This window comes from Colius striatus, chromosome Z (genome assembly GCF_028858725.1).
Source record: "Colius striatus isolate bColStr4 chromosome Z, bColStr4.1.hap1, whole genome shotgun sequence".
NCBI lineage: Eukaryota > Metazoa > Chordata > Aves > Coliiformes > Coliidae > Colius > Colius striatus.
This window is the reverse complement of record NC_084790.1, coordinates 25605055-25629758: the sequence shown is the minus strand read 5'-3', so window position 1 is coordinate 25629758 and position 24704 is coordinate 25605055. Positions and strand designations below refer to the sequence as shown.

The 24704-nt window shown below is 37.9% G+C and overlaps 1 protein-coding gene across 2 annotated transcripts in view; it reads right to left on the bottom strand.

The window, feature by feature from the left end:
• Positions 1-726: 726 nt before the first annotated feature.
• Positions 727-24704, bottom strand: part of SNX24 (sorting nexin 24) — a 93476-nt gene continuing 69498 nt past the window's right edge. Inside the window, exons 4-8 of one of the 2 annotated variants that reach the window (XM_062019143.1) lie at positions 8471-8565; positions 7310-7342; positions 6332-6396; positions 4051-4073; positions 727-1764 (exon numbers count right to left, since the gene is read on the bottom strand). In XM_062019143.1, the coding sequence (XP_061875127.1) occupies positions 1741-1764; positions 4051-4073; positions 6332-6396; positions 7310-7342; positions 8471-8565 (240 nt within the window). In that variant the 3' untranslated portion in view covers positions 727-1740. The remainder of the gene's footprint in view (positions 1765-4050; positions 4074-6331; positions 6397-7309; positions 7343-8470; positions 8566-24704) is intronic. The other variant, XM_062019142.1, reaches the window with a different exon arrangement.

Sequence of the window (24704 nt, the reverse complement as noted above, 5' to 3'; positions counted from 1 at the left end):
GTTCTCACAACACTCGCAACTACAGGGGTAGTTTTGCTGGGTCATGGTCAATGGCCCTGGGGCCTCTCCTGAAGGTAAATGCCATTTTTTTTCCAGATACCTGTGAAAGGATAACTGTCCTCTTTGAAATGAGGGGAACTTGTTGAGGAACTTTACATTTGCGTAGTTCTAGGCAAGCAGCCTTCCCTTTTACCACTGCTTATTTTAATTTCTAATGACTGTTTAAAGTAAAATTCTCTGAAGAGCAGTGGGAATGCCTCAGGCTCCCTTGCCCAGAGAGCTTTCTGCTCGTAGGTGAAAGTTGTCCTGGGGGTTGATCCCACAGGTGGTGTAGAGAGTTCTGCTACCTGCTGCAGTCACAGGCTGACCTGTTACACAAGTCTCAACTTTTCAACATCCCCAGGCAGCTTTAAAACAGATGTAGCAGTCCATCAGGAGGCAACCCATGTGTCTCCTGGATCAGACTTCTGTTTGTGTCCAGTTTTGTCATTACAAAAGTCTTGTACAAGACTCCCTTCTTCTGATGAGCCTGTTCAATGACGCTGACTTTTTTCCCCCTCAAGACATAGACCTTTATAAGCCTAGCACAGACAGATAGCATGGTGCTGAGAGTTTTAAATCAGCAGACACCCTCTGTATTTTTCTTACGGTTCATGTGCAGATATCTGCGTGATCCACCTCAAAGAAAGGTCTTGTTTGAACAGAAACACTCAAAAAACCACACTGAAGTGTGTATGTTTTAGTAATTTATTTTGCAGTGTCCAGTCACATAAAAATTTCCAGTTATATCTGAACATATATATATATGAGTGTATACATACATATGTATCGGTTTTAGTATTTTACTAAATCATAGTCTTGCTTTAGCTTACCACAGAGTTGTATGCTCTGTGACTTACAAAATGGTAAGATACGGAATACAGTTTGCAAGTTTGCATGAAGGGTAAACATAAACAGATTAGCTGTCGTATCTGAATGGAAATGTGAAAATGCCACATGAAATCGCCTGGTGGATAAAATAACTTCAGCTGAAATCTAGACAATTTCCTTTGAGAGCATTATGTATTGCAGAATGTGGAAGCATGCTTTCCAATAGAGGCTCTCCAAACACCTCCACTGGCTCTTTTTCAACATTATATTAAGGATTAGACTCAAATAAACAAACTACCTAAAATTGCTTTCAATTGCTTCCTGCTGCAATTTTTTTGTTGTTTTGGCAATTTCTCACACTCCCTTTTCTGTGCCAGGACTTCCACTGCCGGCAATGAGTAAAGTGCTAGGGAAACTCCTGGTGAAAAAAAGGTTTAGTGTAATTTATGGTAAAATTATAAAAATAATTAGTAAAGCTTTCAATTATTTTCAAAGGTTAAGTGTAATTCAGTGTATGACTTCCAGCTTTTAGTGTTAAATAGTTAGAGCATGTCAATGTATCGGAAGTATAGGTAACTTAGATGCTGCTGTTTCCATATCTTTTTTTTTTTTTTCTTTTTTTAAAGGCAGCAATTGTAGTGACGTTGCTTTTATTTAAAAATAAGATGTTGCTTTTATTTAAAAATATGCAATGCTTGGTCTTAAACTCAGGTTATGCCCCTGGCTTCTGAGCCTAATTTTCACATCACAGAATTTTATTCCTGTACTTCCATTAAACATGACTCGGACACTTGCTTCAGCAGCTTCTAGCCTCACATCTCTTCTACCTGGGCAGCAGGTGAGGATAAAATATTCCATGCAGAATGCCTTCTATAACGACGTTTGGAAAGTCATCTGAAAAAAAACAAGAAAAAAACCAAACCCAAATTTGATTTCTTATCTATGTCAGCGCAATATAAATGTTTTTGTGAAAACTAGGTGAGGCCTCATCTAATTTGGTTTACTGCATCACTCAACTGTTTGTCCGTGTTGGGGATGTGCTATTAGTAATGCTGTTTCAGCACTAAAGCCACTTTAGTGCAGCACTGGGCATTGCATGAATGTGCTGCCAGATTTGTAGCTTATTGATTTAAAGGGATGTTCTAACACTTAATGCTGCTAGGTTCCAGCTCTTTATCTGAATCTTTTCTCACAAGGAAGATGGATTACACTGGTAATCCAATTTCTAACAAAATCTCAATATACTTGAAGAAATTCCAAGATTGCTACTGGGAATACTTCAAAGCTGTTTTTCCATTGAGGTTTACAGCAACGTTTAGGCTGAGAAGGCTTCAGGATGCCCGTACAATCATAAATATTTTAGGCAGGAAAATTTCAGGCTGTCTAATCAACATAAAATGTCATGTGTCACAAAAGCAAATCATCCTATAATAATCTGAAGGAAAAAAACTCCTCTATGTTCTTACACAGATGTAGAGGAAACTGGCACTTCACGTCAAACGTAGAATGATAGAAGACAGTGACAGATGCACATAGAGAAATGGCAGGTTGGTTGTACACTGCTGAAGTGAAAATATTTTTCAAATGTACAAACCCCTGCCTTTGTAATGAGGGGTTGACTTAAATCGCTGGGCATTAAGTGCAAGAATTTTTGATTGTGCCCTAATGATCTTCAAATCATTAGTGCACTATGAAATGGATTTGCCTGGAAAACAAACTGTTTCTGATACGGAATTTTCCATGCTAACAGGACCTCTCCACCACCTATCAGCCTACAGGATATTAAAAAAGGGAGATACAACTTTTACAGAAATTGTTAAATACTTGATAAATTAGACCACCTAATGTGAGTTTGGAATTAGGTTTTGCCCCTAATTATTTTTCTGAAATAATTTTGGAGGTCAAAATATTGAGTGAAAAGTAGATGTGGACTCAGTGAGGAAAAAAATAACCCTTATTAGCTTAAAAAGGTGTTATCTTGTAGATATTAATAAGGTGACCCCAGTGTACTAAAGGTGTGACAAACAGAGATACTTTAGGATGTTTTAACGAACTGCAGCCTCTAAACAATACACACATAATTCTTCCCAACTTCTGATAGTAAGTCATCATTATAAATTACTTGTTAATATTTTGAATCCAGTAATGATTTCTCACGTCCCACAAGCTTAGCTACCCCAAATCACCCCGGTAGAATAAACCTATGCTGTTGCTGTTAATGTTATTAAAAACACACCTGTAAGGGTAATTTGATGTTTTCCTTTTAAATTAAAGCTGCAGTTCCAGAAACCACTGGTTCTTCTATGACATAAAGTATATATAGGAAAATTAATATTGATTCAATATGAATATGATACAACTTTACAGCATCACATTTACTGTGAGGCTTTGTTGCTTAAAAAACCAAAGCATATTAATTTAGGTTAAATGTATACACGCACCATCGCAGTGTCTTGTAGTTCTGTGGTACTTAGGTGCCTTAAAGAATCACCAGAACAATTTTCAAACAAAAGACAGTGAATCTAAGATTCCAGTTTTTAGCTTCTGGGGTATCATTTTCAGTTTGCAACAGTTCATATTTTTGCTTAATTTTTCTTCAAAATAATAACCTTTTCCCCCCACCCCCTCAAAAAGAGATATCCACCTTACACAAAACATGGTATGCTCAAAAAGTAAGTCTGAGAATTAAAGAGGTTTGTAACTGTGAATCTTATTTTTGGAAAGGTGTCTTGCAACTCAGCAACTCTTACGGTCTAGTCATCAGAACAATGACAAGGCTATGTTTTTTACATTTTACACATTTTTTACTGTTGATCAGTCAACAGTGCAATGGTGGGGGGAGGAGAGGCCATGAGCAGGAATTGTTGAGTATTGCGTACCAGAAACAACTATTTTTTCATTTAAAACCCACAAATACACAATTTCCTATTTCATAGGAAGGCATTCCTCTTCCCAAGAAAGACTAACTCACTGCAGATCCAAACAACCGTCACAGTTCACCTTCCTCAAAGAGTATATACAATGAATAGTCATTTGCTAATGGACACTTAGCTTTCGGTCATAGCTTGAACCACCTTGGCTGCTTTTTACTAAAAAAGTCTATTAAAATAGACTTTCAAAGTCTATTAGAGTCTATTAAAGTATGAGTTGTTCTGAGAGAGAAAGTTTGAGAGAGCTCACCTGTATTTTCTTTGTGCTGCAAACTAAAAATGAAGAATTAAAGGTTACAGCAGTTGTGTAAAAACTTGTCGTTCTAACTAGGCTTGAGTCAACTAGTAGAGCCTCTAGACTTAAAACTTGTTTTTTCTTCTTGCTTTTTTAAACCGCAACTCACATTCTAATTTGTATTTCAGTTTGTTAAGTTGAAGAATAACTTGCAAATGAATTTGATGTTTTAGGGCCTTCAAATACAAAGGATATTCACCTGCTGTAAGAAATACTGTGTGTGGAGGTGAAATGCCTTGGCAATGGCTTGGCAAAAGTCTCAAAAGTCCTTTGTTTCAGATGGCATTGAGAAAAGGAAGCTTAGCCTTACTTGCAGTACACATTAGAGAAGAAAGATAAATATCATCACAGAACTGTACAATCTTGAATACAAGTCTTGCAGTGAAACTTTACATGTCAGCTGGAAACATTAAGCACTGTCTTCATTTTTCAGGATAAATGTTTATGAAATCTATTTTCTCCCTCCAGAATGGTACAGAATTAAATGATGTCCATAATTTACACCCTGCTCTCACAGAATCCAAGTTTGCAATTAAAGAGGAGCATTAAACAGTAAGATTAAGACATGCAGTGTGGCTTATTCTAAACTAGTAAAGGCAGCACCTGGACACACCATTAGAGGTAACTCTGTGGGTGCTTTAGCATTACTGTCACTTGGGTCAGGAGAGACGTTTTGAAGTGACAATCTTCCCTTGTCCATCAGTTTTGTGATTTGCACTCCACCCTAAAGTGAGCATTTGGTCTGTTAGTCTAGTGCTAAGTCAAAGTAAAAACCAAATTACTCCATAATGCGCCTTCTAACACAGACCTCAGTCAGACAGGACCTCTGCACTCACCATTTCACCCAAGGACTACAACTTTTAAGTTCATGAGACTTCATAAGGTCAGTACTGTTGGGCCACACGACTAGTTGGAGTGGACTTTGCCTGTGAGAGACTATTTAACCCTCTCAGAATACATCAGTGTGCTCCCTATGGTATTGATAAACAGCTTGAAAAAACAAGAGAATCACAGAACGGCTGCAGATGGAAGAGATGACTGATGGTCTTCTGGTCAAACTCCTTGCTCAAGCATGGACACCTGCACCCAGTTGCCCAGTATCACATCCAGAAACCTTCTGAGTATCTGCAAGGATGGAGACTTCACCACCATTCTGGACTGCTGTGCTAGGGCTCAGTCACTCTCACTGCTACAAAGTGTTTCCTGATGTTCTCATCCTTCCACTGGGCACCACTAAAAAGAGCCCATCCTTGTCTTTACGCCCTCCCTTCAGGTATTTATCTACATCTTGAGAAATCTCAAGTAAGTGCACTTCATTGGCTAAGAAACTACAAGCAATCAAGTGTCTTTTCTTCAGTTTAATTGTAAAAATCTCATTGTTTTCAAGGCAGCTCAAGAACTTGATTTCAACACAGTAATTTGTAAAATCAAACAAAATACCACAGAAAAAACCCCCCACTTAATTTTCAGCCCTAGGAAAAAATTATCCCTTGAAAGTATATGACATTTTAAATACACAATTTAGTAGAAGTAACAGATCAAACAAGTAAAATTACAAAACCAGGAGGAACACACTTGCAAGAACGGTAGTCTTTTTTCCTTGGCACACATTTAATTTCAAGGCAGAGGGCAAATTTCCTGAACTAATAATACAAAGAACTTTTTTATTAAAAAAAAAAATCAACAAGATTTTATAAAAAGATATTTCAAACATTCTTTTTCATCATGCATTGAGAGATAAAGGCTAAAGTAAATGTCCTGTGAAATGCATCAACTATACTTCAAGTGTATGGTCTCTTTTTTTTCCCTTAAAGAGCTCTGGAAGTTTTAAGAAACCACAATAACACAAATGGAAATACAAACATGCTCGCAGAGGATCAGCTGGTGTTTAGGGAGAAAGCACTTAGAGAGGACTGGGCCTCTAAGTTCAAATCCTTCAGGCAAAAAAGCCCCAAGGGTCAGCAGCAAGAAAAGAACAGCAACGTTGTTTTTTTATTTGAATTCTCAAGTAAGTTTGTCTGAGCGAACAACTGGAGGAGAAAATTCCACCCTTGTATATACCACCCAACCCACTTAGTGTTTTCATGTTTTTTTACAAAGGAACTATCGTTTTATTGGCAGGTTATTAGATTTTAGACCAGTATCATTTGCCTAGGCCGGTATTAATAATAATGTGGTTTATGCGGTGCAGGGTCAGATCAGTAAAGAGCTGTTAACAGATGACAGGTTTGATTACCGTTGGCTTTAGGCAAGACATATGGATCCCTCAGGAACAGCAGCACAGGCTGGTGGGACAGTTTGCTGGAAAGGTCAAGAACAGGGATGTCAGTATCAAGGGACAGCAAACAGAATATTCTACAAACTAGCTTTGACAAAGTGAGGCACACAAGCTGCGCAGAGGCCGTTCTGGTAAGCTTCTGTGCACCAGCGCTGCCCAAACAGGGCAGGGCCCATCTCCTGGGAGCAAAGCTTGCTGCTCCTCAGCCACACAATGAAACTCTCAAGTTGGAAGTGAAGGGGCTGCACCCAGGAAGACTGGCTTGCAGCTGGCTTTGTGATCCCTTGATCCTGCCCTGTTTCCTGGTACTTGGTGTAAAGCAGACTACGAGATCACCTTCAGCCAGCTCTATGGCCTACAGGCTCTCCAGGCCACCAGACAGACTCACAATTTCACCCCTTTCTCCTAGCTCACCATGTGGTTGCTGGACACCTCATCTATGGTGAGAATGTCCTTGGAGGCCTCTCACAGAACTGTCTCCCACTCTGGTCATAGCACAGATATCCTCCCCAGCCAGCCCTCTCTGCTCAACTCTGTGCCAAGCAGTGCAACCAGACATATACAAAGCTGCATCCGACTCACAGGGGACAACTTAAACCTCTTAGTTCCTTCTGCTAAACCTTCTTGATATGAAAAATACACTTCAGTGGGTAAAAAACCATTCCCAGAAGTATTTCAGTAATCTATTAGGGCTTTGTAAGGAATTTCTCAGTACAGGCATATGGATGCTTAATTCACACTACAAATGGATGGATCTAGCACATTTGATGACACCAACCATAATATTCAACGAACACATTTAATTTTATTGCCAAACTACTGATATTTCATCAACTGCAAGGAACAATTACAGTTAATGCCAGTAATTTCAAGTAGTTTATTAATCTGGTGTCTTAGAAAGAGTAGGAGTAAAAAAAGAGTAGGATTCAAGCTCACCTTGATTCTTCAGATTCTGTTTCATCAAAAGAGCTGCAAGTAAAGTGAGAGGAACCATTTGTTAAAATAAAATTAACTCTAAAATAATATCAAAACCAGTAATTTTTTAAAAATCCTTTAAGAACCATCAAGGGGAGTAACCTTTTTCTAGTCAGCTGCTACATAGTGCAGTGTGACGAAATGAATTTGGGACATCATTTTACTTGGAAATAACAGCATCCATTTTACTGTAACAGATTCACAAGCATAACTATCCAAGAAGAGATGAGGTAAAGAAAAGATGAGGTACAGTCTCATTGAGGGTATTGGCTGAAGTCATTAACTGCAAGTGAAAACTGTAAGTCTGTTACCTCCTGAATCACTCTGGAGACTACTCTGGGCTACAGATACCTTCAAGCATCAGAGGGCCTCAAAATTATCTCCACCTTTTTTTTTTTAAAGTTGTCTTCCCTCCACTGAAGATTCACACAATCTTCCCCGAGAGTGCAAAAGGGCCATGTAGCAAGTTTTGGTAATGCTGACAGACTATCAACTCTGTCATCTTGCATAGCAAAAGCTATGCTCCCCACAAAGCTTACAGCTGCAGATGGTAACAGAGCTTCCAATTACAGCGTTTGGGGTATTTCTTAGACATTTCACTCATCATACTAAGATTCCCTTATCCTAGCCTGATCAAGAACCTTTTCCAGGGGAAGGGCAACGAGGCCATCAGTGTAGATAGATGTCATCAGAAAGGTGAAAGATCCCATTTTCAAACACATGGAGACCATAAAACGATCACAGAATGAACTGCTACTTTGTACAAATACTATGACCATAAAACTCAGGCAAAGGCTTTGTATGCAGCTTTAGTGAGTATTTGTGAGTATCTTACGTTTCAGTAGATATTTCAAGATCTATGAGAAAATATTTTTTCTCATCTAAACTCTCCTTTGCTTTCCAAGAATATTACGTTAAATCTTATTCCTGTCTTCGAACAGGCTGGATTTATGTTACCACCTTTTGGGGACACATAAACATACTTAACATGAACCTACTGCCCATTTATTTTACAGTGTTAGAATTGGCAGCAAGACCATTTTAAGTCAATGGAATTGCATCAGCACAGAGTGAATATGGGCCTTTTGGCCTCCATGTATGTTTCAGTAAACAAGAGCTTACCCACAGCTTTCTGCTTTTGGCAAGGTAGGTAAATGGCGAACGTTCAGGAAATCAAGAAATATTTTAGGGAGCTCTTCATTTTCTAAAATTACTGTCTGTAACAAAAAAAAGGCACAGTAGAAACCCAAGATTTTTTAGTATTTTACACATCACACACTTCTATCAAAGATATTAAAACTTATCTCACTTGCAATGCTTTACAATTCTCCGTGGTTTTTTTTAACATATATTTTGGATTGCTTCATTTCAATTGGAAAACCACAGTTCTTAATGAATCACATATAAATACATTCAGCTTATGCTACTACAATCTTTTTCATCAGCCACTGGTGCCAATCTAGATGCCTTTTAAGTGGAGATGTCTATTTCTGGAACTAAGTTATTGGCACATTAATTTGTGAATAAAATTGTTTAATTAAAACAAAGCTACAGATCAGCGCTTTCACGTTCACCTCATAGGAGTCTCCTGTCTGGCACATCAGTGGAAAAAAGGAAGTCTCCACATTGTGCAATTTTATTAATGCATGCCTTGGTACGGGAAGCTCTTTGCTTGGCTTGACAACGTTATATCTTCACTGCAGCTCCTAATGACAAAGCTCTGACCAAAGAGCTGCTGACTTGACCCACCACATTCTTCCACAGCAGTGATATAACGGCTGGACTCCAACCTCCTTTCTTTATCTGAGATGATTTACAATCTCAGTAAATAAATTACAAGATACTTAAAAATATGTAGCAAATAAATGAGATGCCTAGGTGCATGTTCATCATGAAAAAATGGCTTTTAAAGGTAAGGATAGATCTCTGACAGTTTCATAGAACCTGACCAAAAATAATCATTGATCATTAATTTTCATGAAGGAAACAAAATAGTTCACAAATTCAACCAGTGCCTCACCTGAAAGATTAAGCCTCTATTTATTTACTGTTCATACTGGCATATATCTGATACCACAAGTGCTTCACATGCAGATGAAAGCCACAAGCTCTTCCTTAAAGAGCAAAGCTCTTCATAAAGGCTCGATCCGGACTGAATGTATGCATGGAAGAAACTTCACAACATTCACAAATAAAATGACTTGTTAAAGTAAAGCTACTCATGTTGATCCTGTTCATTTTCACACCATATGTTAGAAGAAACAAATCTAGAGAAGAAATAAGACTGGTGACAGGAAGAAATGTTACTCTGCTTATATTCAAGAGGTAACTTATCCCTGCCTGTGTACTCTTTTGCATTACAATATCACTAGGGAGATGCAATGGTACGTAGAGTACAGCAGGATCACAAAAAAGCCCCAAAACACTGTAAGAAACATCTAGAGGTCATCTGGATTTTACAGTAGGTTTTATAGCAAATAGTTTGGTTATTTGTATGATGAAAACGCAGTTGGTGCAAAAATTGCATAGGATGTACATAGGTTTAAGAGAAACACATTTAAAACCAAATATATTTAAGAACTGGTTCTTTTTTGTTACATTTGTTACAATCTGAATTCAGAGCCCACATTTATTTGCCAGCTGAGGCCACCACTAACAAGCTGGAAAAAAGGCAGGGAAAAAGAAAGCTTTTGAACTTGTACATTCTAGATTTTAATGGATGTAACAAACAGAAAGGTCTGAAACATTGCCAACTGTTAAGCCTTTCACTTCACCTCTATATGATGATGCATTAAAAACTGCCACTTCATTTGCATTCTGCAGAATCAGCATTCTGCTGCTGCAAGATTTATCTTTTTCTGCATTCAGGTTATGCACACAAGGAGGGGTGGAGGCAGATGCATATTCAGAAGTTGTGTGAACTGCATAGCAATGTGTATCATCTGCTCAAATAAAACCAGCTTACTAATTATATGCAGTGAAGAACTGCAAAAAGTTGTATAAAGATGTTTAAGGGCATTCAATGCTTACATCAACCCCATACTTAGACCTCCTGTCAGCTTTTTCCAGAAGTTGAGCTACCAGTGATTGTCAGGGAAGAAGAGACAGAGCCATCATTGTATAAAAGGAAAACTCCCAACAGCTCTTACAAAGCTATTTGATTCTACTTCCATTCACTCCAGATTAATATCTCATTCCATCGCTTCCAGGTTTTTTTTTCATGACATGCATCAAGTCAACCCAGGTCCTGCTAACCCTGCCCTGACCAAACATAAAAAGCTGTAAGCAAATAGTGTCTGTTTTAGTGTGTTAATCCATACAGTTTGTTAACTGTCGATAACTCTGCTTTGGTGATCAATACACTTGAAAATGTAGAATTTGCAGAGAAGCAAAGGCAATTTTGTACTGAATTGTTATTTTGGATGCTGCCTCTGTTGACTGCGAATTTTGTCCCTTCCAGAATTTTATGAAGGGAGAAATGACGGCACAGAACAAAGGAGGATTTTTCAACTGATGTGACGTAATCTAGCAAGTGTTTTAAGGAATTAAAAAAGGAAACTATGAGTTAATTATATGTCACCCAGCCAGTAAACTTACCACCCCTCCCCAACAACTGCCCACCAAGTTTCTATACTGGGCATTATGTCCTGTGTCATGCCACATAGCCCTTGGGCTATTTGGGCCAGCCATCCTGGCTGTGCTCCCTTGGAGCTCCTTATGTATTCTGAGCTTACTTGCTGGTGGGGTAGGGTAAGAACAGAAAAGACCCTCATGCTGTGCAAGTACTCCTCAGGAGTAACAAAAACCTGGCAAAAGTTCAGAAAAAAAAAAAAACCAAAACAACGGGCAAAACACAAGGGGAAAGTAAGCCTGATGTTTACAACAGCAGAAATGTCTTTTCCATTGAAAGGGTGCAATTATTATTATGTAACACAAATCACAAAGATCCTGATTTTTCTACCTTATCAGTTTCATAAAATCATATTCCCTAAGGATGTCATTGATTAGTTGCACATGTTCTTTCAGTGACATCTGAAATACTTAATTGTCAGTTATCTTTTCTCCTTCAGCAAGTAAAACACAGTCACAAAATTGCAAAGGGACTTGTTCTGCCTTAACCTTAGCTAGATGCCATCATGCAGTGGAAAACAGAGCTAAAATATCACAGGATAATGCTCTCCAACAAGGGAGACATATAAACAGCATAATGATTTCCCACAAGTTCCCTTTTTAGAAAATTGTCACTAAAGCCAGGGTAAATGGTGACATATCTTTACAGAGGACACTGCGAAATCGAACACTGGCATTCTAGTTAGGTCCAAACCTACTCATCAGCCAATTATAACAGTAACTGAACATCCTGCTAAAAACCTGAACAAGACCACTTTGCTAACCTTAGGAGATCACACCACAGGAATGCCTCGTTTTCATAGATATTTATTATTGTTGTTGTTGCTTTTAATGAAAGAAGATTTTAAAATTAATTTCTTACAATCTTCTGTTATACTCTCTCAAGACTGCTGGAATAGATGTTGGGAGGGGTATAAATGATAGTAGAGAGACAAGTTACAAGTTTTTCAAGAGTCCTTACAGACTTTTCCATTCAATCGGGTTTAGTTTGAAATGCTGTACTGTTAGGGTGAAAAAGTTCATGACAGTTTTTCCTCTCTTCACAGAGAAAGATGCTTCACAATACCTAATTCAGTGATACAGCTAAAATGGGGGAGAAGAAAATCAATACATTCCAGCTACAGTAAGTAGGCTGGAGTGTCACTCTCCACTGGGACCAAACCCCACATCTTTTAGAACTCTTTAGACTCTATATTCTTTTATTAACCTGCTTCTCCTGAACTGCTTTATACAGTCCCATGAAATGATAAAAAGGTTACCAAAAGAACACATTACCTAAAAACCAAGCAGATGAAGGAGCCTGATTTCTAAAAGCAAGCTTTCCTTTTTTTAAAGTAATAGCAGATACACTAATGCTTTATACTACCCATTGTGAAGAATCATTAAGAAACTCACTCTCTTCTACAGTGGGGATCATGTAGTAGGTTATCCACCAGAATTATCTCTAAACAAGTTACCACTTAGGTTGTTGTAAGAAATCTCAACTTTTCATTACCAATAGAAACACTCACTGATGGGCAGCTTTGTAAGAATAGGCAGTTATCAAACATGCTTAAAACTCTGTATAAAGATACAAGGGGCATGTGAATGCACATATGATGACATGGAATGGATGCTCCATATAAAGTATCATCTAGCCAACACTCCCAGGCTGCATGTCAAAGAGAAGTCAGTGCTAAATGTGATATCTACACAGTGGAGCTTGAAAGGGAACAAGATATTGACTGCAGGTATTATATGCCAAAATATCTCCAACAAAGATCTGTAACCCACTATCCGAAAGCTCCTGTAAAGTTACAAAAGTGGGGGGGAAAAAAAAGAAAAAAGAATAGCTGCAGAGGGGAATTGCACCTCTGAACTTCAAGACTGGAGAACAGTAGAAAAATTCCCATACCAACTTTCAGATCAATTTGCTATACTTCCAGTGAACTTAAGGCTCACCAGGTATCTCTCCTGAGTGACAAATCCATCTATCACAGAATTCTCAAGCTACATCAAGGATAAATGAACTAGGCAGAAGGGAAGTCGAACAGGTTAACTGACTGCAGGATCATCACTGAAAAGCATGCATGCAGACATTCATGAGTGTGTCTATAAGCTATTAACGTTTTTACTTAAACCTTACAATAACCCAATTTTACTCATTTTGATTAAAAATACTACCAAATAAGTTTTAAGGCAGTGAGTACTTTATTTAGAAAGCTAGTTAATGACACAATTATAGTTTCAACCAGTATTTAACTAAGTGCAGAACAGATTGACTTGAGGCTAAGTGTACAAATATAACCCATTTGATGTGAAAAATACAATATTGATTTTTTTTCCAGAAAACCAGGAACATAATGCAGTGGGAGCAAACAGTGAATCTCTCTGCAGCCAAACAGGAGACTAGACCTTGAAAGATGAGAAACAAAGTGCAATAGACTACAGTTCCTTTGAAAAACAAAAATGAAAGGAAGCAGTCAATGTAATTTCCTGAGACACTGCTCAAAGGACTCGAGGTTAAGACAAAGCTGGATGAGAAATGATGAAATCAACAGAGCAAAAGGAAAAGAAGCAGAAGGGCAGGGCAAGGTAATGATATTTAAAAGAGTCAGTAGGAACACGAAAGGCTTTAAAAAATAAGTAACAGGAAAAGGTAGTAAGGAGATCCATTAATGACAAAGACAGACATCAAAGTAATTGTTGATTTTAAAATGGCTGAATTTAAGTGTATTTTAAAAGGCAATGGACCACTAAGAGAATGAACAATTAACAAGTAATTAAGACCATGTCAATAACGCTGCTGATAACAAACAAGTGCAGGAATACCTTAGATAATAGTATATATATAGATATATATATATCAAGCAGTAGATCTAGAAAACACACATTCTAGGATAGCAAAGAATCAGGTAGTTATGCTTGGGAAAGTCCTCTAGAGCATACAGGGCAAGAAGGTTCAAAAATCGCAATCACATATGCAGTCCTCAATTCAACAACAGGTAAAGCAGAAGAGATTATACTTGCAGTACGGTTTTCTGAAAGCTTAAAGGAACTAATTACAAATACATTGTAATGTAAAACGCCAAGATTCAGATAAAAAACTAAAACATCTGCAAAGTTTGCAAATGGGTAGGTCTTCTTTCTTGCACAGACACTGTCCTTCTTCTATGACAATCCTTGTCAGGATGGGAAAAAGAAGCAAAACTCCAAAACAGTATCTAATCAGACAGTTAAAGACTACTATAAATACATATTCTAAGGCAAATAACGTTGGTACTGCAAATAGTAGTTCTAAGTTTTACAAATTTGCAAGTGTTTCTTCAGTCTGTTCTACTGTTAGTCTAAATATTGGGGTTTAATGCATGCTGCTGTCTTCTCGCTATGTGAGAATTCTTTCTTAGAATCATAGAATTACTTAGGTTTGAAAAGATCTTTAAGGCTACCGAGTCCAATGGTTAACCTAACACTGCCAAGTCCACCACTAAACTGTGTCTCTAAGTACCATATCTACATGTCTTTTAAATACTTCCAGGGATGGCGACTCAAATACTTTTGTGGGCAGCCTGTTCCAGTGCTTGACAACCCTTTCTCCTTTTGGGAAAAAAGACTTGACCTCCATCTTGCTACAGTCTCCTTTCAAGTAATTGTTGGGAGTCATAAGGTCTCTCCTTAGCCTCGTTTTCTCCAGACTAAACAACTGCAACTCCCTCAGCTGCTCCTCATAAGACTTGTGGTCCAGATCCTTCACCAGCTTTGTTGCCTGTCTCTGGACATGCTCCAGCACCTCTATGTCCTTTTTGTAGTGAGGGGCCCAGAACTGAACACAGTATTTGAGGTGCAGCCTCGTCAGCATCGAGACTTCCCTGGTCCTGCTGACCACACAATTTCTGATAGAGGCCAGGATGCCACTGGCCTCTTTGGCTACCCTGGGCACACTGCTGGCTCGTGTTCAGCCAGCTGTCAGTTAACATATCCAGGTCCTTTTCTGCAGTACAGCTTTCCAGCCACTCTGCCCCAAGCCTGTAGCATTGCACATGGCTGTTGTGGCTCAAGAGCAGAACCCAGCACTTGGCCTTGCTGAACTTCGCGCAACTGGCCTCAGCCCATCGATCCAACCTGTCCAGATCCCTCTGAAAAGCTTTCCTGCTCTTAAGCAGATCAACTCTCCCACCCAACTTGCTGTCGTTTGCAAACTGAATGAGGCTGCACTGCATCCTCTCATCCAGATCATGGATAAAGATGTTAAACAAAACAGGCCCCAGCCCTGGGGAACACCACTGGTAAACAGCCATCAACTGGATTTTATTCCATTCATGCCTCTCTGGACCTGGCCATATAGATAGCTTTTTACTCAGCATAAAGTGCACCCATATAAGCCATGTGCAGCCATCATCAAGCCATCAGCATTCACTACTGACAGGTTTGAACTCTGAACCCTCAGCATATACTTCTGGTTTTGGTTGTTTTTTTTTTTAATCCTCATTAAATGATGTCTCTAATTGAGGTCACAGAATTCACAGAAGAGCATTTGACTGTTACATTAAGAAGTCAGCATTCCTCCAAAGGGCCTACGGGAACACGTTGATGAATTTTCTGAATTAACATTGGTGTACAACATATTTTTTATGGCTGCTTTAAAACCACAGGACTAAAAAAAATGACAAATATAATTTAAAATAATAATTAAAAAGAGTATCATGACAGAATGAGGATTTGTAAACTAGTACATCTGTACCAGGGAATTCAGTAACAACTACAGTGTGGAATGGAATTAGTGGGCAAGTGGCTAAGTATGTCTGGATGGAGAAGAATCACAGGGCTGCTGTTAAGAGAGACCCTGTTTCACCACTTAGAGCAGCCTCCAAGAGGATCAACAAGCAAACAAGTAGATGAGGCCCTATTGATAGAGCCTTCTTTCCTTTCCAAAAGGCTTCTGACAAAGATACCCTCCAAAAGCTTTAAGGGAAACTCAGCAGCCATGATCCTTGCAATGATAAATAAGCAGCTACAGGTCCTAAAAAAGAGGTTAGGAGAACATAGGCCAGAGTAATGCATATCAGAAAAAAACAACATACCATAAGTTTCAGAGTGACCATTAGTGACCAGACGAGTGTGATACTGGGGGCTACATCACATCCCTCAAAAGACAAGCTTGCTATCAAACAATTAAAAAAAAAAAAACAACACACAAGTGTATTAGAAACTATTAAAAATAGAATCAAGAAATAATCTGAAATTCTTATAATATGATTATTATTATTAAAAAGACAGGCTTTAGACAGAAGGTGGAACTTCTTCATGGAGCAAGTAGTTGAACGATTGGACACAGGACACTGTGGATGCTAAAAATCTGTATGTATCGAAGGAAAGACTGAATAGACTGATGGAGGAGGAATTATTTGAACTGCGAATGCATAAAAATGGAGAGTGTATTAAGGAGGAACTGTCAGTGTATGTTCTCTTTGTTCTTCCCTCACATAACTGCTTTTGAGCACTATCGGAGGCAGGCTATTCTCCCAGAGGAAACTCTGGTCTAATCTGGTCCAACTATTTATACTATGCCAGCTTAGTTATGGGTTAATTGTACTAGTCCGCAGTAGCAGATGGCTCTCCCAGAGAAGGAAGATGGATCATGGCTGGGACATGGCTAACTCACCCTCTCCTCCCTCCATTTCACTCATCCTCTGAACAATTCAGGTGGTTGGAAGAGGCCTCTCCCATCTGCCAGTTCTCACCAGCAAAACCCCATGATGAAAGGTACTTTGTCAATTTTTGTGCAACGATGGCACCTCTACCTTGTTTCTCTCCCAGCGCTAGCAAGGGCAGAGATTTGCTGAGGGGACATGGGAGCTCTGTTCTGCTCCGTAGATCGTTATGTGAAGGACCGCTGGGCACAGAGGACCTAGCTGGAGGCTGAACGGCTGGGCAGCAAGCACTCCCATTTGCAGGCAGTGAAGACAAAGGGGTGATGCAGGGATGGTAATCCAACACTTCTTCCATGCTGACAACTCTGAGAACAGTTTTATTTTACAAGTACATGCATTACCTAAAGATTTGCAAAGCCAAATAGTAGTAGGACAAAACAAAGATAAAGCAGAAAAGTGTTAATGGAACACAACAAAATATTTTAAGAAAACTTAAAACATCACTGGGAACCAAATAATTTTTGCCATGTTTAACCTGTATTCAATACAAATTATGTGAGAGAAACCATATTTCCGATGTAAAATATGAGTAAAATGACTGTTATTTTAATTCACTAGAAGTTTTCTCTAGACAGGCTGTGAGATATATTAAAGTAATTCACATTTCATTAAAACCACTGCTTGACAGAACAGAGTTTTGGCTGCAGAATGGTTGCAATGTTTGTATTTGCATGTGTACCTTCTAGACTTACTAAAATAGATAATACAAATATAAAATATAGAAATATACTATATATAAATATACAGACAGCAATTTTCTCCTGTTATTATGTTTCACTTCTAAGAGGAGTTTGAAAAAAAATTGTTACCTCTTTCTGCACATGATATTACCATTTTCCCTGCACTGCCACATTTTTTTAATCTACTATATTTACTCTGCTTGTACATAGGTGTTTATATGAAGAAAATCAATGAGCTAGTCTGAAGAAAAGGCAATGATTAAAAACTAAGCTGTACTCCACTCTTCAGCACCAAATGCAACTGAGCATTAACTTAGTCAGAGAAGCGGTGATGAACTTTCTCTTGATACACCAAAACCCCCATTCTCTGGATAACGTCACAGACTATTCCATGAAGATGCAGATGCTGGATTGGATGTTTGATTTTTTTGGTTGGATAATGTGGTTTTAGTCAAATAATGCAGCTTTGAGAAAACTATAAAAGCCCACTATTTAAAAATAGCCTTGAAATATCATTTTCCCATCTTTTTTTGCTTCATAAGAAATGTTGCACAGCTCTAACTCATTTTTGCTTGAACCAGGAAAGAGTCAGGCGGTGGATGAAGACTGAGGACACTGGCTATGAAGATGAGGCCTGCCCTCCACAAGAATTCCAATTTTTTGCAAATACAGTATAAAAAATCTAGAAATCAGCTCAGGATGATTTCCTCATCTGCTCTGTTTCCACAAGGTACTGTAACAAAAATGCAATTCAACTCTAAAATAACTTATTTTGTCTCCCTGGTATTTTCAGAGGTTTGTCAGAGGTTTTGGGCCAGAGTACACTCTTGAGAAATGACTCGACATTCCCTTTGAAACTAATTAAGACTAAGCAGCAGGTACCAACTCCAAAGTCCAAACAAGAGAATGCAGGAAGCACAGGGAATTCACTGCGCCGTGGGTTAATGAACTCATTGTGTCATTTTTGCAGAGGTAAAGAAGGGGTAACATAGCTGACCAAATATATTTAGATTTATATTGTAGGGTTATTTTTTTGTTTGTGCTTTTTCAGTTTTGAGTGTTGGTAGCCCTCTCAGCACAAAATGTGGTGTTGAATAAGACTCCAGGCTATTTTGCAATGTTGTAAGAGTAACTGCAAGGAAATAGATAAGCTTAATTTAAAAATCTCTGAAGCTCACATTAAATTTTCAATGTCTTAACAAGACAATATATGTTGCATTTGAAAGACATTTACTTAACTTTAGCAACAAAAGCAAGGTAAAAAATATGTGGGGTTTTTTTTTCCTGATTTATGAATATCCTAACAACTCTGATATCCTGATTCGGTAGTTAATGAGGTGTTTGCTTACACAAGGATAAAGAAGCACAGAGTAAGTTTTGACCATTAACAAACTCCAAAATGAGAGACAAAGGAACTGATGAAAACTGAAGTCAGTCCTAACAGCATAAATAGATATCACAGAAATAGAACAATAATATAAATGTATTTGCTTTAATTTGTGAAAGCAATTGGCTTTCTTGTAGAACGACTGTAATAGAAAATCCTATTTAAAAAACTGCAGTTTTCCAGGGGCTATTTAATTAAGCTCTGTTTGGAATAATTCTTATGTTTAAAACATTCTCCTAGCCTCACAGGCGAGAAAGACCCAATTAACTTAGAACAATACCAAAAATGCTGTGCTGACAGCATTAGCCATAGATTCAAAAGCACCTGTTTTCTGAAAAGTCACCAAAGTTTGTTCTGTTTGAAAAATATTCAGAAGAAATTTCTTTGAATTCAAAGATTCACACAATCTCTTCTTGCCTGGTTATGCTACAGAAGCAACAAAACAAATGGTTGAGATGTAATGACATCTAACCATATGGATTTTAAAAAAGCTTAGAAAGCATTTAATAAATTACACAAGCAAGTTGGAATCAATGTTAGAGAACAGAAGTTTGAACAGAAGAAGTAGGACATTTTTTAGCAGATAGTAACATGCATGCTTAAATTAAGCTCTTGATAAATAACTAGCTACTATGCTGTGATAATATTTTGCCAGGGGTTATAATTCATGGATTACTTTTGTTAAAAAAGAAGACAAAATAAATGACAGGGAGAATATCAGGGCAGTCATAGCAGGATGAATTATTTTATCTTCCCAAACAGCATCAGAGTAGGAAGATAGTCAAGACTGTTGAAAAATCAACAGATTTTTCTGTTGTTTCCAGCACTTAAGAGTCACTGCAGAACAATCAGGTGGGCAAGGAAGACTTTACACTGTGTTTTCAAAATATTGAAGTGGTCCAGTTTTGTCATCAAGAGACTGAGTTTGTTAACTCTCATACTACCATCCTACTTGTGGATCTTGACAGATGGGTTATTTTCTATTTTAAAGCACATGATTGAGCACCTTGCTTCCATGATACTACTCTTACAGAGACAAGACTTCAAATTATCTAAAATGTTTTGTCTTAAAACTACCATTCCTATGCTCTATTTATTGAAACCTTCTATCATATATTTACATTTCATTAAAAACTATCAAAAAATTAAAGATCTCATTTGTGCCAAAAATTGTGCACTATTCTTTCCAATAAACTTTCAGGGAAAACTGCGTCCCCTTCCCCCCATATCCTGTAGAAAATTATCAAATCCTTTACTCATCAGCAAAATGAACTATTTGCAGAATCAAGCCCAACATACTGCAAGCATGATTTCTTTTTTCTTTCTAAGGACTAGACAGTACTTACATAAGCAAGAAAAACATGTATAAATAAAAAATGCATCAGCTAAGAAGGGTCGTGTGGAGTCTGTGATGCCAAATTCTAGACGTTCTTTACAATCTTAAGCGCTTTCTGCTTGTACATTCAATATGCACAGGGAATTAATATTACCAGAAGTGCTAGGACTAGACAAACAACTCTCTGTGCAAGCATATAAACACTGCTTTTTGTTTGCATGCAGCTGCTAAAAGAAGTTGTTGGGTTCTCCTATTTTTGCCGCCCCCCCCAAAAAAACAAAACCAACCCCAAGACAATACACAACTCCCCCATCCTTCCTTTTTAGTCTTAGCACCCTGGCCAAAAACCTCACCTCTCTTTCAAAGAAATGAGCATGCCTTGTTACATGCTGCTCTGTAACTGTAGGAGCAAATCAATAGCAGCTGAATGCCATCTGCTTCGGGCAGCAGAACAGCACCAAAAGTGTGAGCAATGCATCTTCCCTTATTGAAAGGTTATTTTATGCAAGTAAACAATTCATCGTCTTCTTGCACGCTTGATGCTCATTTACCACTTTTGATCAATAAAATATGCAAAACAACAAAAAAATTGAATCCTAAGAGTAGTTCTGATGCCAGTGTGATAGTTAATCAATATCAGGTCTCTGTTCGGTAAGGCAGGCGGTAGGGTAACTCCTTTATTGTACGAACCAGGAAAAAGCATGGAAATGTGTCTTCTTGCCTCTAAAATGCAATAAGATAGCAAGAAACATAACTTTTACCCTGCAAATAAAAAAATGAGAACAAAACAAGAAGCACTATTTCAATGGTGGTTTTTCCCCTCAGTGTGCAAAGGGAACCTATGTCAGCTTGTCTGATCATTTATTCCAAAGAATCTGTTGTTATGCTCTTGATAGAGCAGTACTATAATTAACAAAAAGCTATATATAACTTACCAGTATAATTTGGTTAGATTGTAGCTATACAAGACATACTTTGGACAGCAATCCATTCTGTTTCCTTCTAAAGCTGTTCTACCTTATTAAGTCTTGGTTTTCAATGTATTTTTGTTTCAGGTGAACTCAGTTTTTCTGTTAAAAACAAACTGCTATGGGAATTTCCTTTGCACAGTGTTTCTTTTAGTAAGACCACAAACTGCCTTACTACATTAAGCCTCCTGACAATTGATTCAAGTGGAATACTTGTCTCCCAACAAAGAAAACAACATTATTTTTACAGGTATTGCAGAACAAAACCTCCAATTTCAAGAGTTTCCTAAAATAACACAGAATACTTGAAATTACAGTTGCTATTCACAGTGGCTCTCTACTCTAGTGACCGATATATCCTAATAGTTTTTTTAAAAATAACTACTGCCTTATTTGAACAGCAATTTTGCACGTTATACCACAAAGATAAAGCCACGAATTTAGTTGCACACTGCATATTCTGATTGCACTCAATACTGCATTTTCTTTCCTGCCTGCACCTAGAAACACAATTATTCAGGTACGTGGCCTATACTCACTTTTGGTTTTGTGCACTGAGTAAAAGCTGTTACACTTCTATAAAACAGTATGTTATGTAGGGCTCTCATTTAAGAGAACTGCAAAGTACAAGACTTATGAAAAAACAAACCCCAGACCAAAACAGTTCATGTCTATATGTGCAATGCAAAGACACTTTCCAATCTACTGGCTATGGACTTCCAGAAAGGATTTATTAAAGTGAAACCACACGATACTGAATTAAAAAAAAACCCAAAAATGTCATGACCAGATTAGAACCAAACACTAACTTGCAGTCAAGCAGTAGCACTTACACACAGGAGAGACAGGAAATCTCTTGTTCGTTGTTCAGTTCTTGTATTTCTTACAGAAATAAGACAAGAGGAAGTATGTATCTATAAATCACCTGGTATAGAATTTTTAAGGTAATTACTGGTAATTAACAAAGCACACATTTGCACATATGAAAACAAGTCCTTCTGACTAACCAATGAAACTCATTAAATGTTAAGATAGGTTTGGGTTTATTTAAATCTGTGAATTAGAGGCAGACTTGTAAGCAACAGTACAAAAATTCGTTTTTATAACTTTGTAAGACCCCGAACAACTGTAGTTGTAATAGGCAGCTGCTCTTCTACATAACAAAGCTTGGCTCAAACTCTTTCTCTGTGCCTTCTTCAAAAATGCTTATGAGCTTACAGGAACTCCAATATATGGCTTGATCACATTTATAGAAACTGAAACAATTTTCACCAAATTAATAATACAGAACATAGTAGTGAAAGCATAGTAGCTTTGAGTCAATGACCCAACTAGCAGCAAGGGTATAATTTAAAGCCAGAAATTTCCAGTGCATGCACCGTTAGCCACAGTGAACCTGTTACTGCTCTAAAGGGAATTGTTTGCCTCTTATTAGATTTTCTACAGCACAGCCATAAGTGATAAATGTACTGCTGTACTCACTGTCAAGTTAATCAATGCTGCCAAAGTTTTGTTGACCTAACAGTAATCCATAAAGTGAGCGGCATTTTCTCTATCCCTATGACATCTTTGTCCTCAGTGGGATACAAATCTTACAATGGCTTCTTAAAAAAAAAAGGAAAAACAAAGCAAAGCAAAGCAGGGGGGAAAAAGATATTTTCAGAATTCTGTCTGTAAATTAGCAGACTGTGAGAATTCCTGTCCTCTCTGACAAATTGCTTAAAAATGAAGGCCACACAATGGATTCCGTCTGATGGTTAAAATACTAGCAAATGGATAACTTCACAGAGGGTAAAGCCTTGCCTACTACAAAGAAGGTAAGAATAGCTTCATGAGTCTTCCAAGGAAATAGCTGTGAACAGTGTTTACTTGTGACTACAGATTAGTTCACTGGTTCATTAGAGCACCGTGCAGCAATTCTGAAGGCAATAATGTGAAAACAACAATAAAAAAATCATCACCAATGAAATTTCTCTACTGTTGCACCTGGCTGTGAATCGCAGTCCATGAGAGGCATCACCACTGAAAAGAAGAAAAAGTCAGGAAACAATCCCTAGTAGAATGAGCTGCTCTATAAAACAAACTGCTGCCATGCTCTCACAAGCAATTATAGACATATGAAATATGAATTGCCATTGATTTTTCTTCTAGAGGTCACTCTGTTTTACGCACTCTAGGCATTTATTTGGGTGGCAAACTGACAAGTTTTTACAGAATTAACGGCGCAATGTAACCCTTGCTCAATTGCAGGTACTTCATTATGGTTCTGTTCCTTGACACTTGTCCCTCCCAAAACTCACCAGCAAGGGAGTCCTTGATAAAAGTGAGAAACAATGCAATTACTCATTAAAAGAGACCATCCTAACTTGGTCAGCGAATGCTTATTTACTGCTCTGTCCTGATGGCAGGCAAGTAGCATCAGTCAGAGGGCTGCATTTACCATAGCATAGCAATTCTGTAGACAATGGCCTCATGCTATTTTTTTTGAGATGCCAAGCCTATCTGCTTGATCTCTTCACTGAAATGCTGTCTGCAGTTTTACATTAATATTACTGTTTCCAAATATCTTCATTGGATCACAGTTATCAACAGCCTCCTGCATCATTAGAGCACAAATTTATTGCAAATCCCACTAACTTTTATTTCCAATGGTACAAAGCCACCCCAATATCTTAAGGTAACTTAGTCTTGCATTACCTTTCTGAATTTTACCAGTATTTAAAGCTGGATAACTAACAAAGGTAGCACGAATTAGCTTCCCCGAATTTGATTAATTATTAAAAAAATACACATGTAAAGCAGGTAAGCAGTACTGCTTTATACAACTGAAGTACTGAAGTTATACAACTGTTGCTGTTCCAAACTATTAGCGTGTCACTGTATGACCTTAACTGAGCCCAAATACAGCTGATGGAATAAGGCAAAGACAGCTGCTTAAAAGCTAGTGGCTACAAGACTGTTGACTCTGAATCATGAGCATGGTGTTTGCTACTTCACTATCTCCTGTTGCTTTATGGCTGCTTTTGAAATGTTCCATCCGTAACCTTCCTCACTGAACCAAGTGTGAGAGCTAGATCCCACACTGGAAAGTGCACTTGGAGCTCTGAGATACTAGAAAACACACTTGGATGCCCTGACATCTAGAGAAACTGGGGAGATTTCACTTGTCTAACTTCCTCATGGTTTCTTGAGGACATTATAAACATTTTCCAGAAGCCAACACTACAAGGAAGCTCTTCTGAAAACCACTTAGAATTGTGGTTTGTTTAGAATACAACTGTGATCTCCTAGATATTTGCCAGCTAGGACATAAAGAAAAACACTGTAAGTGACCAGTGTTCAAAGTGCTACCTCTGTTGCAGCATGTTGGTTATCATCAATTCATGAGCTGATATGACACCACACTATTGCAGTTATGAATGACCTATTTCCCTACTGATGATGATATTCTGGAAATAAAAAATATGATGCTTGAAAAATGGAGGATGAACTCTCCCAGTCAGATACACACAGCTGGAATGACATTTTCTCAGAACTTTTTATTGGGAAAGCTATCACTGACCTTTTCATTTTCCTAGAATAGACATAACCAGTGGGTTGCAACAGCATAAGAAATAAGATTTTTATCCAACCATTTTAAAACTGTAATTCTACAAAAGCAGACT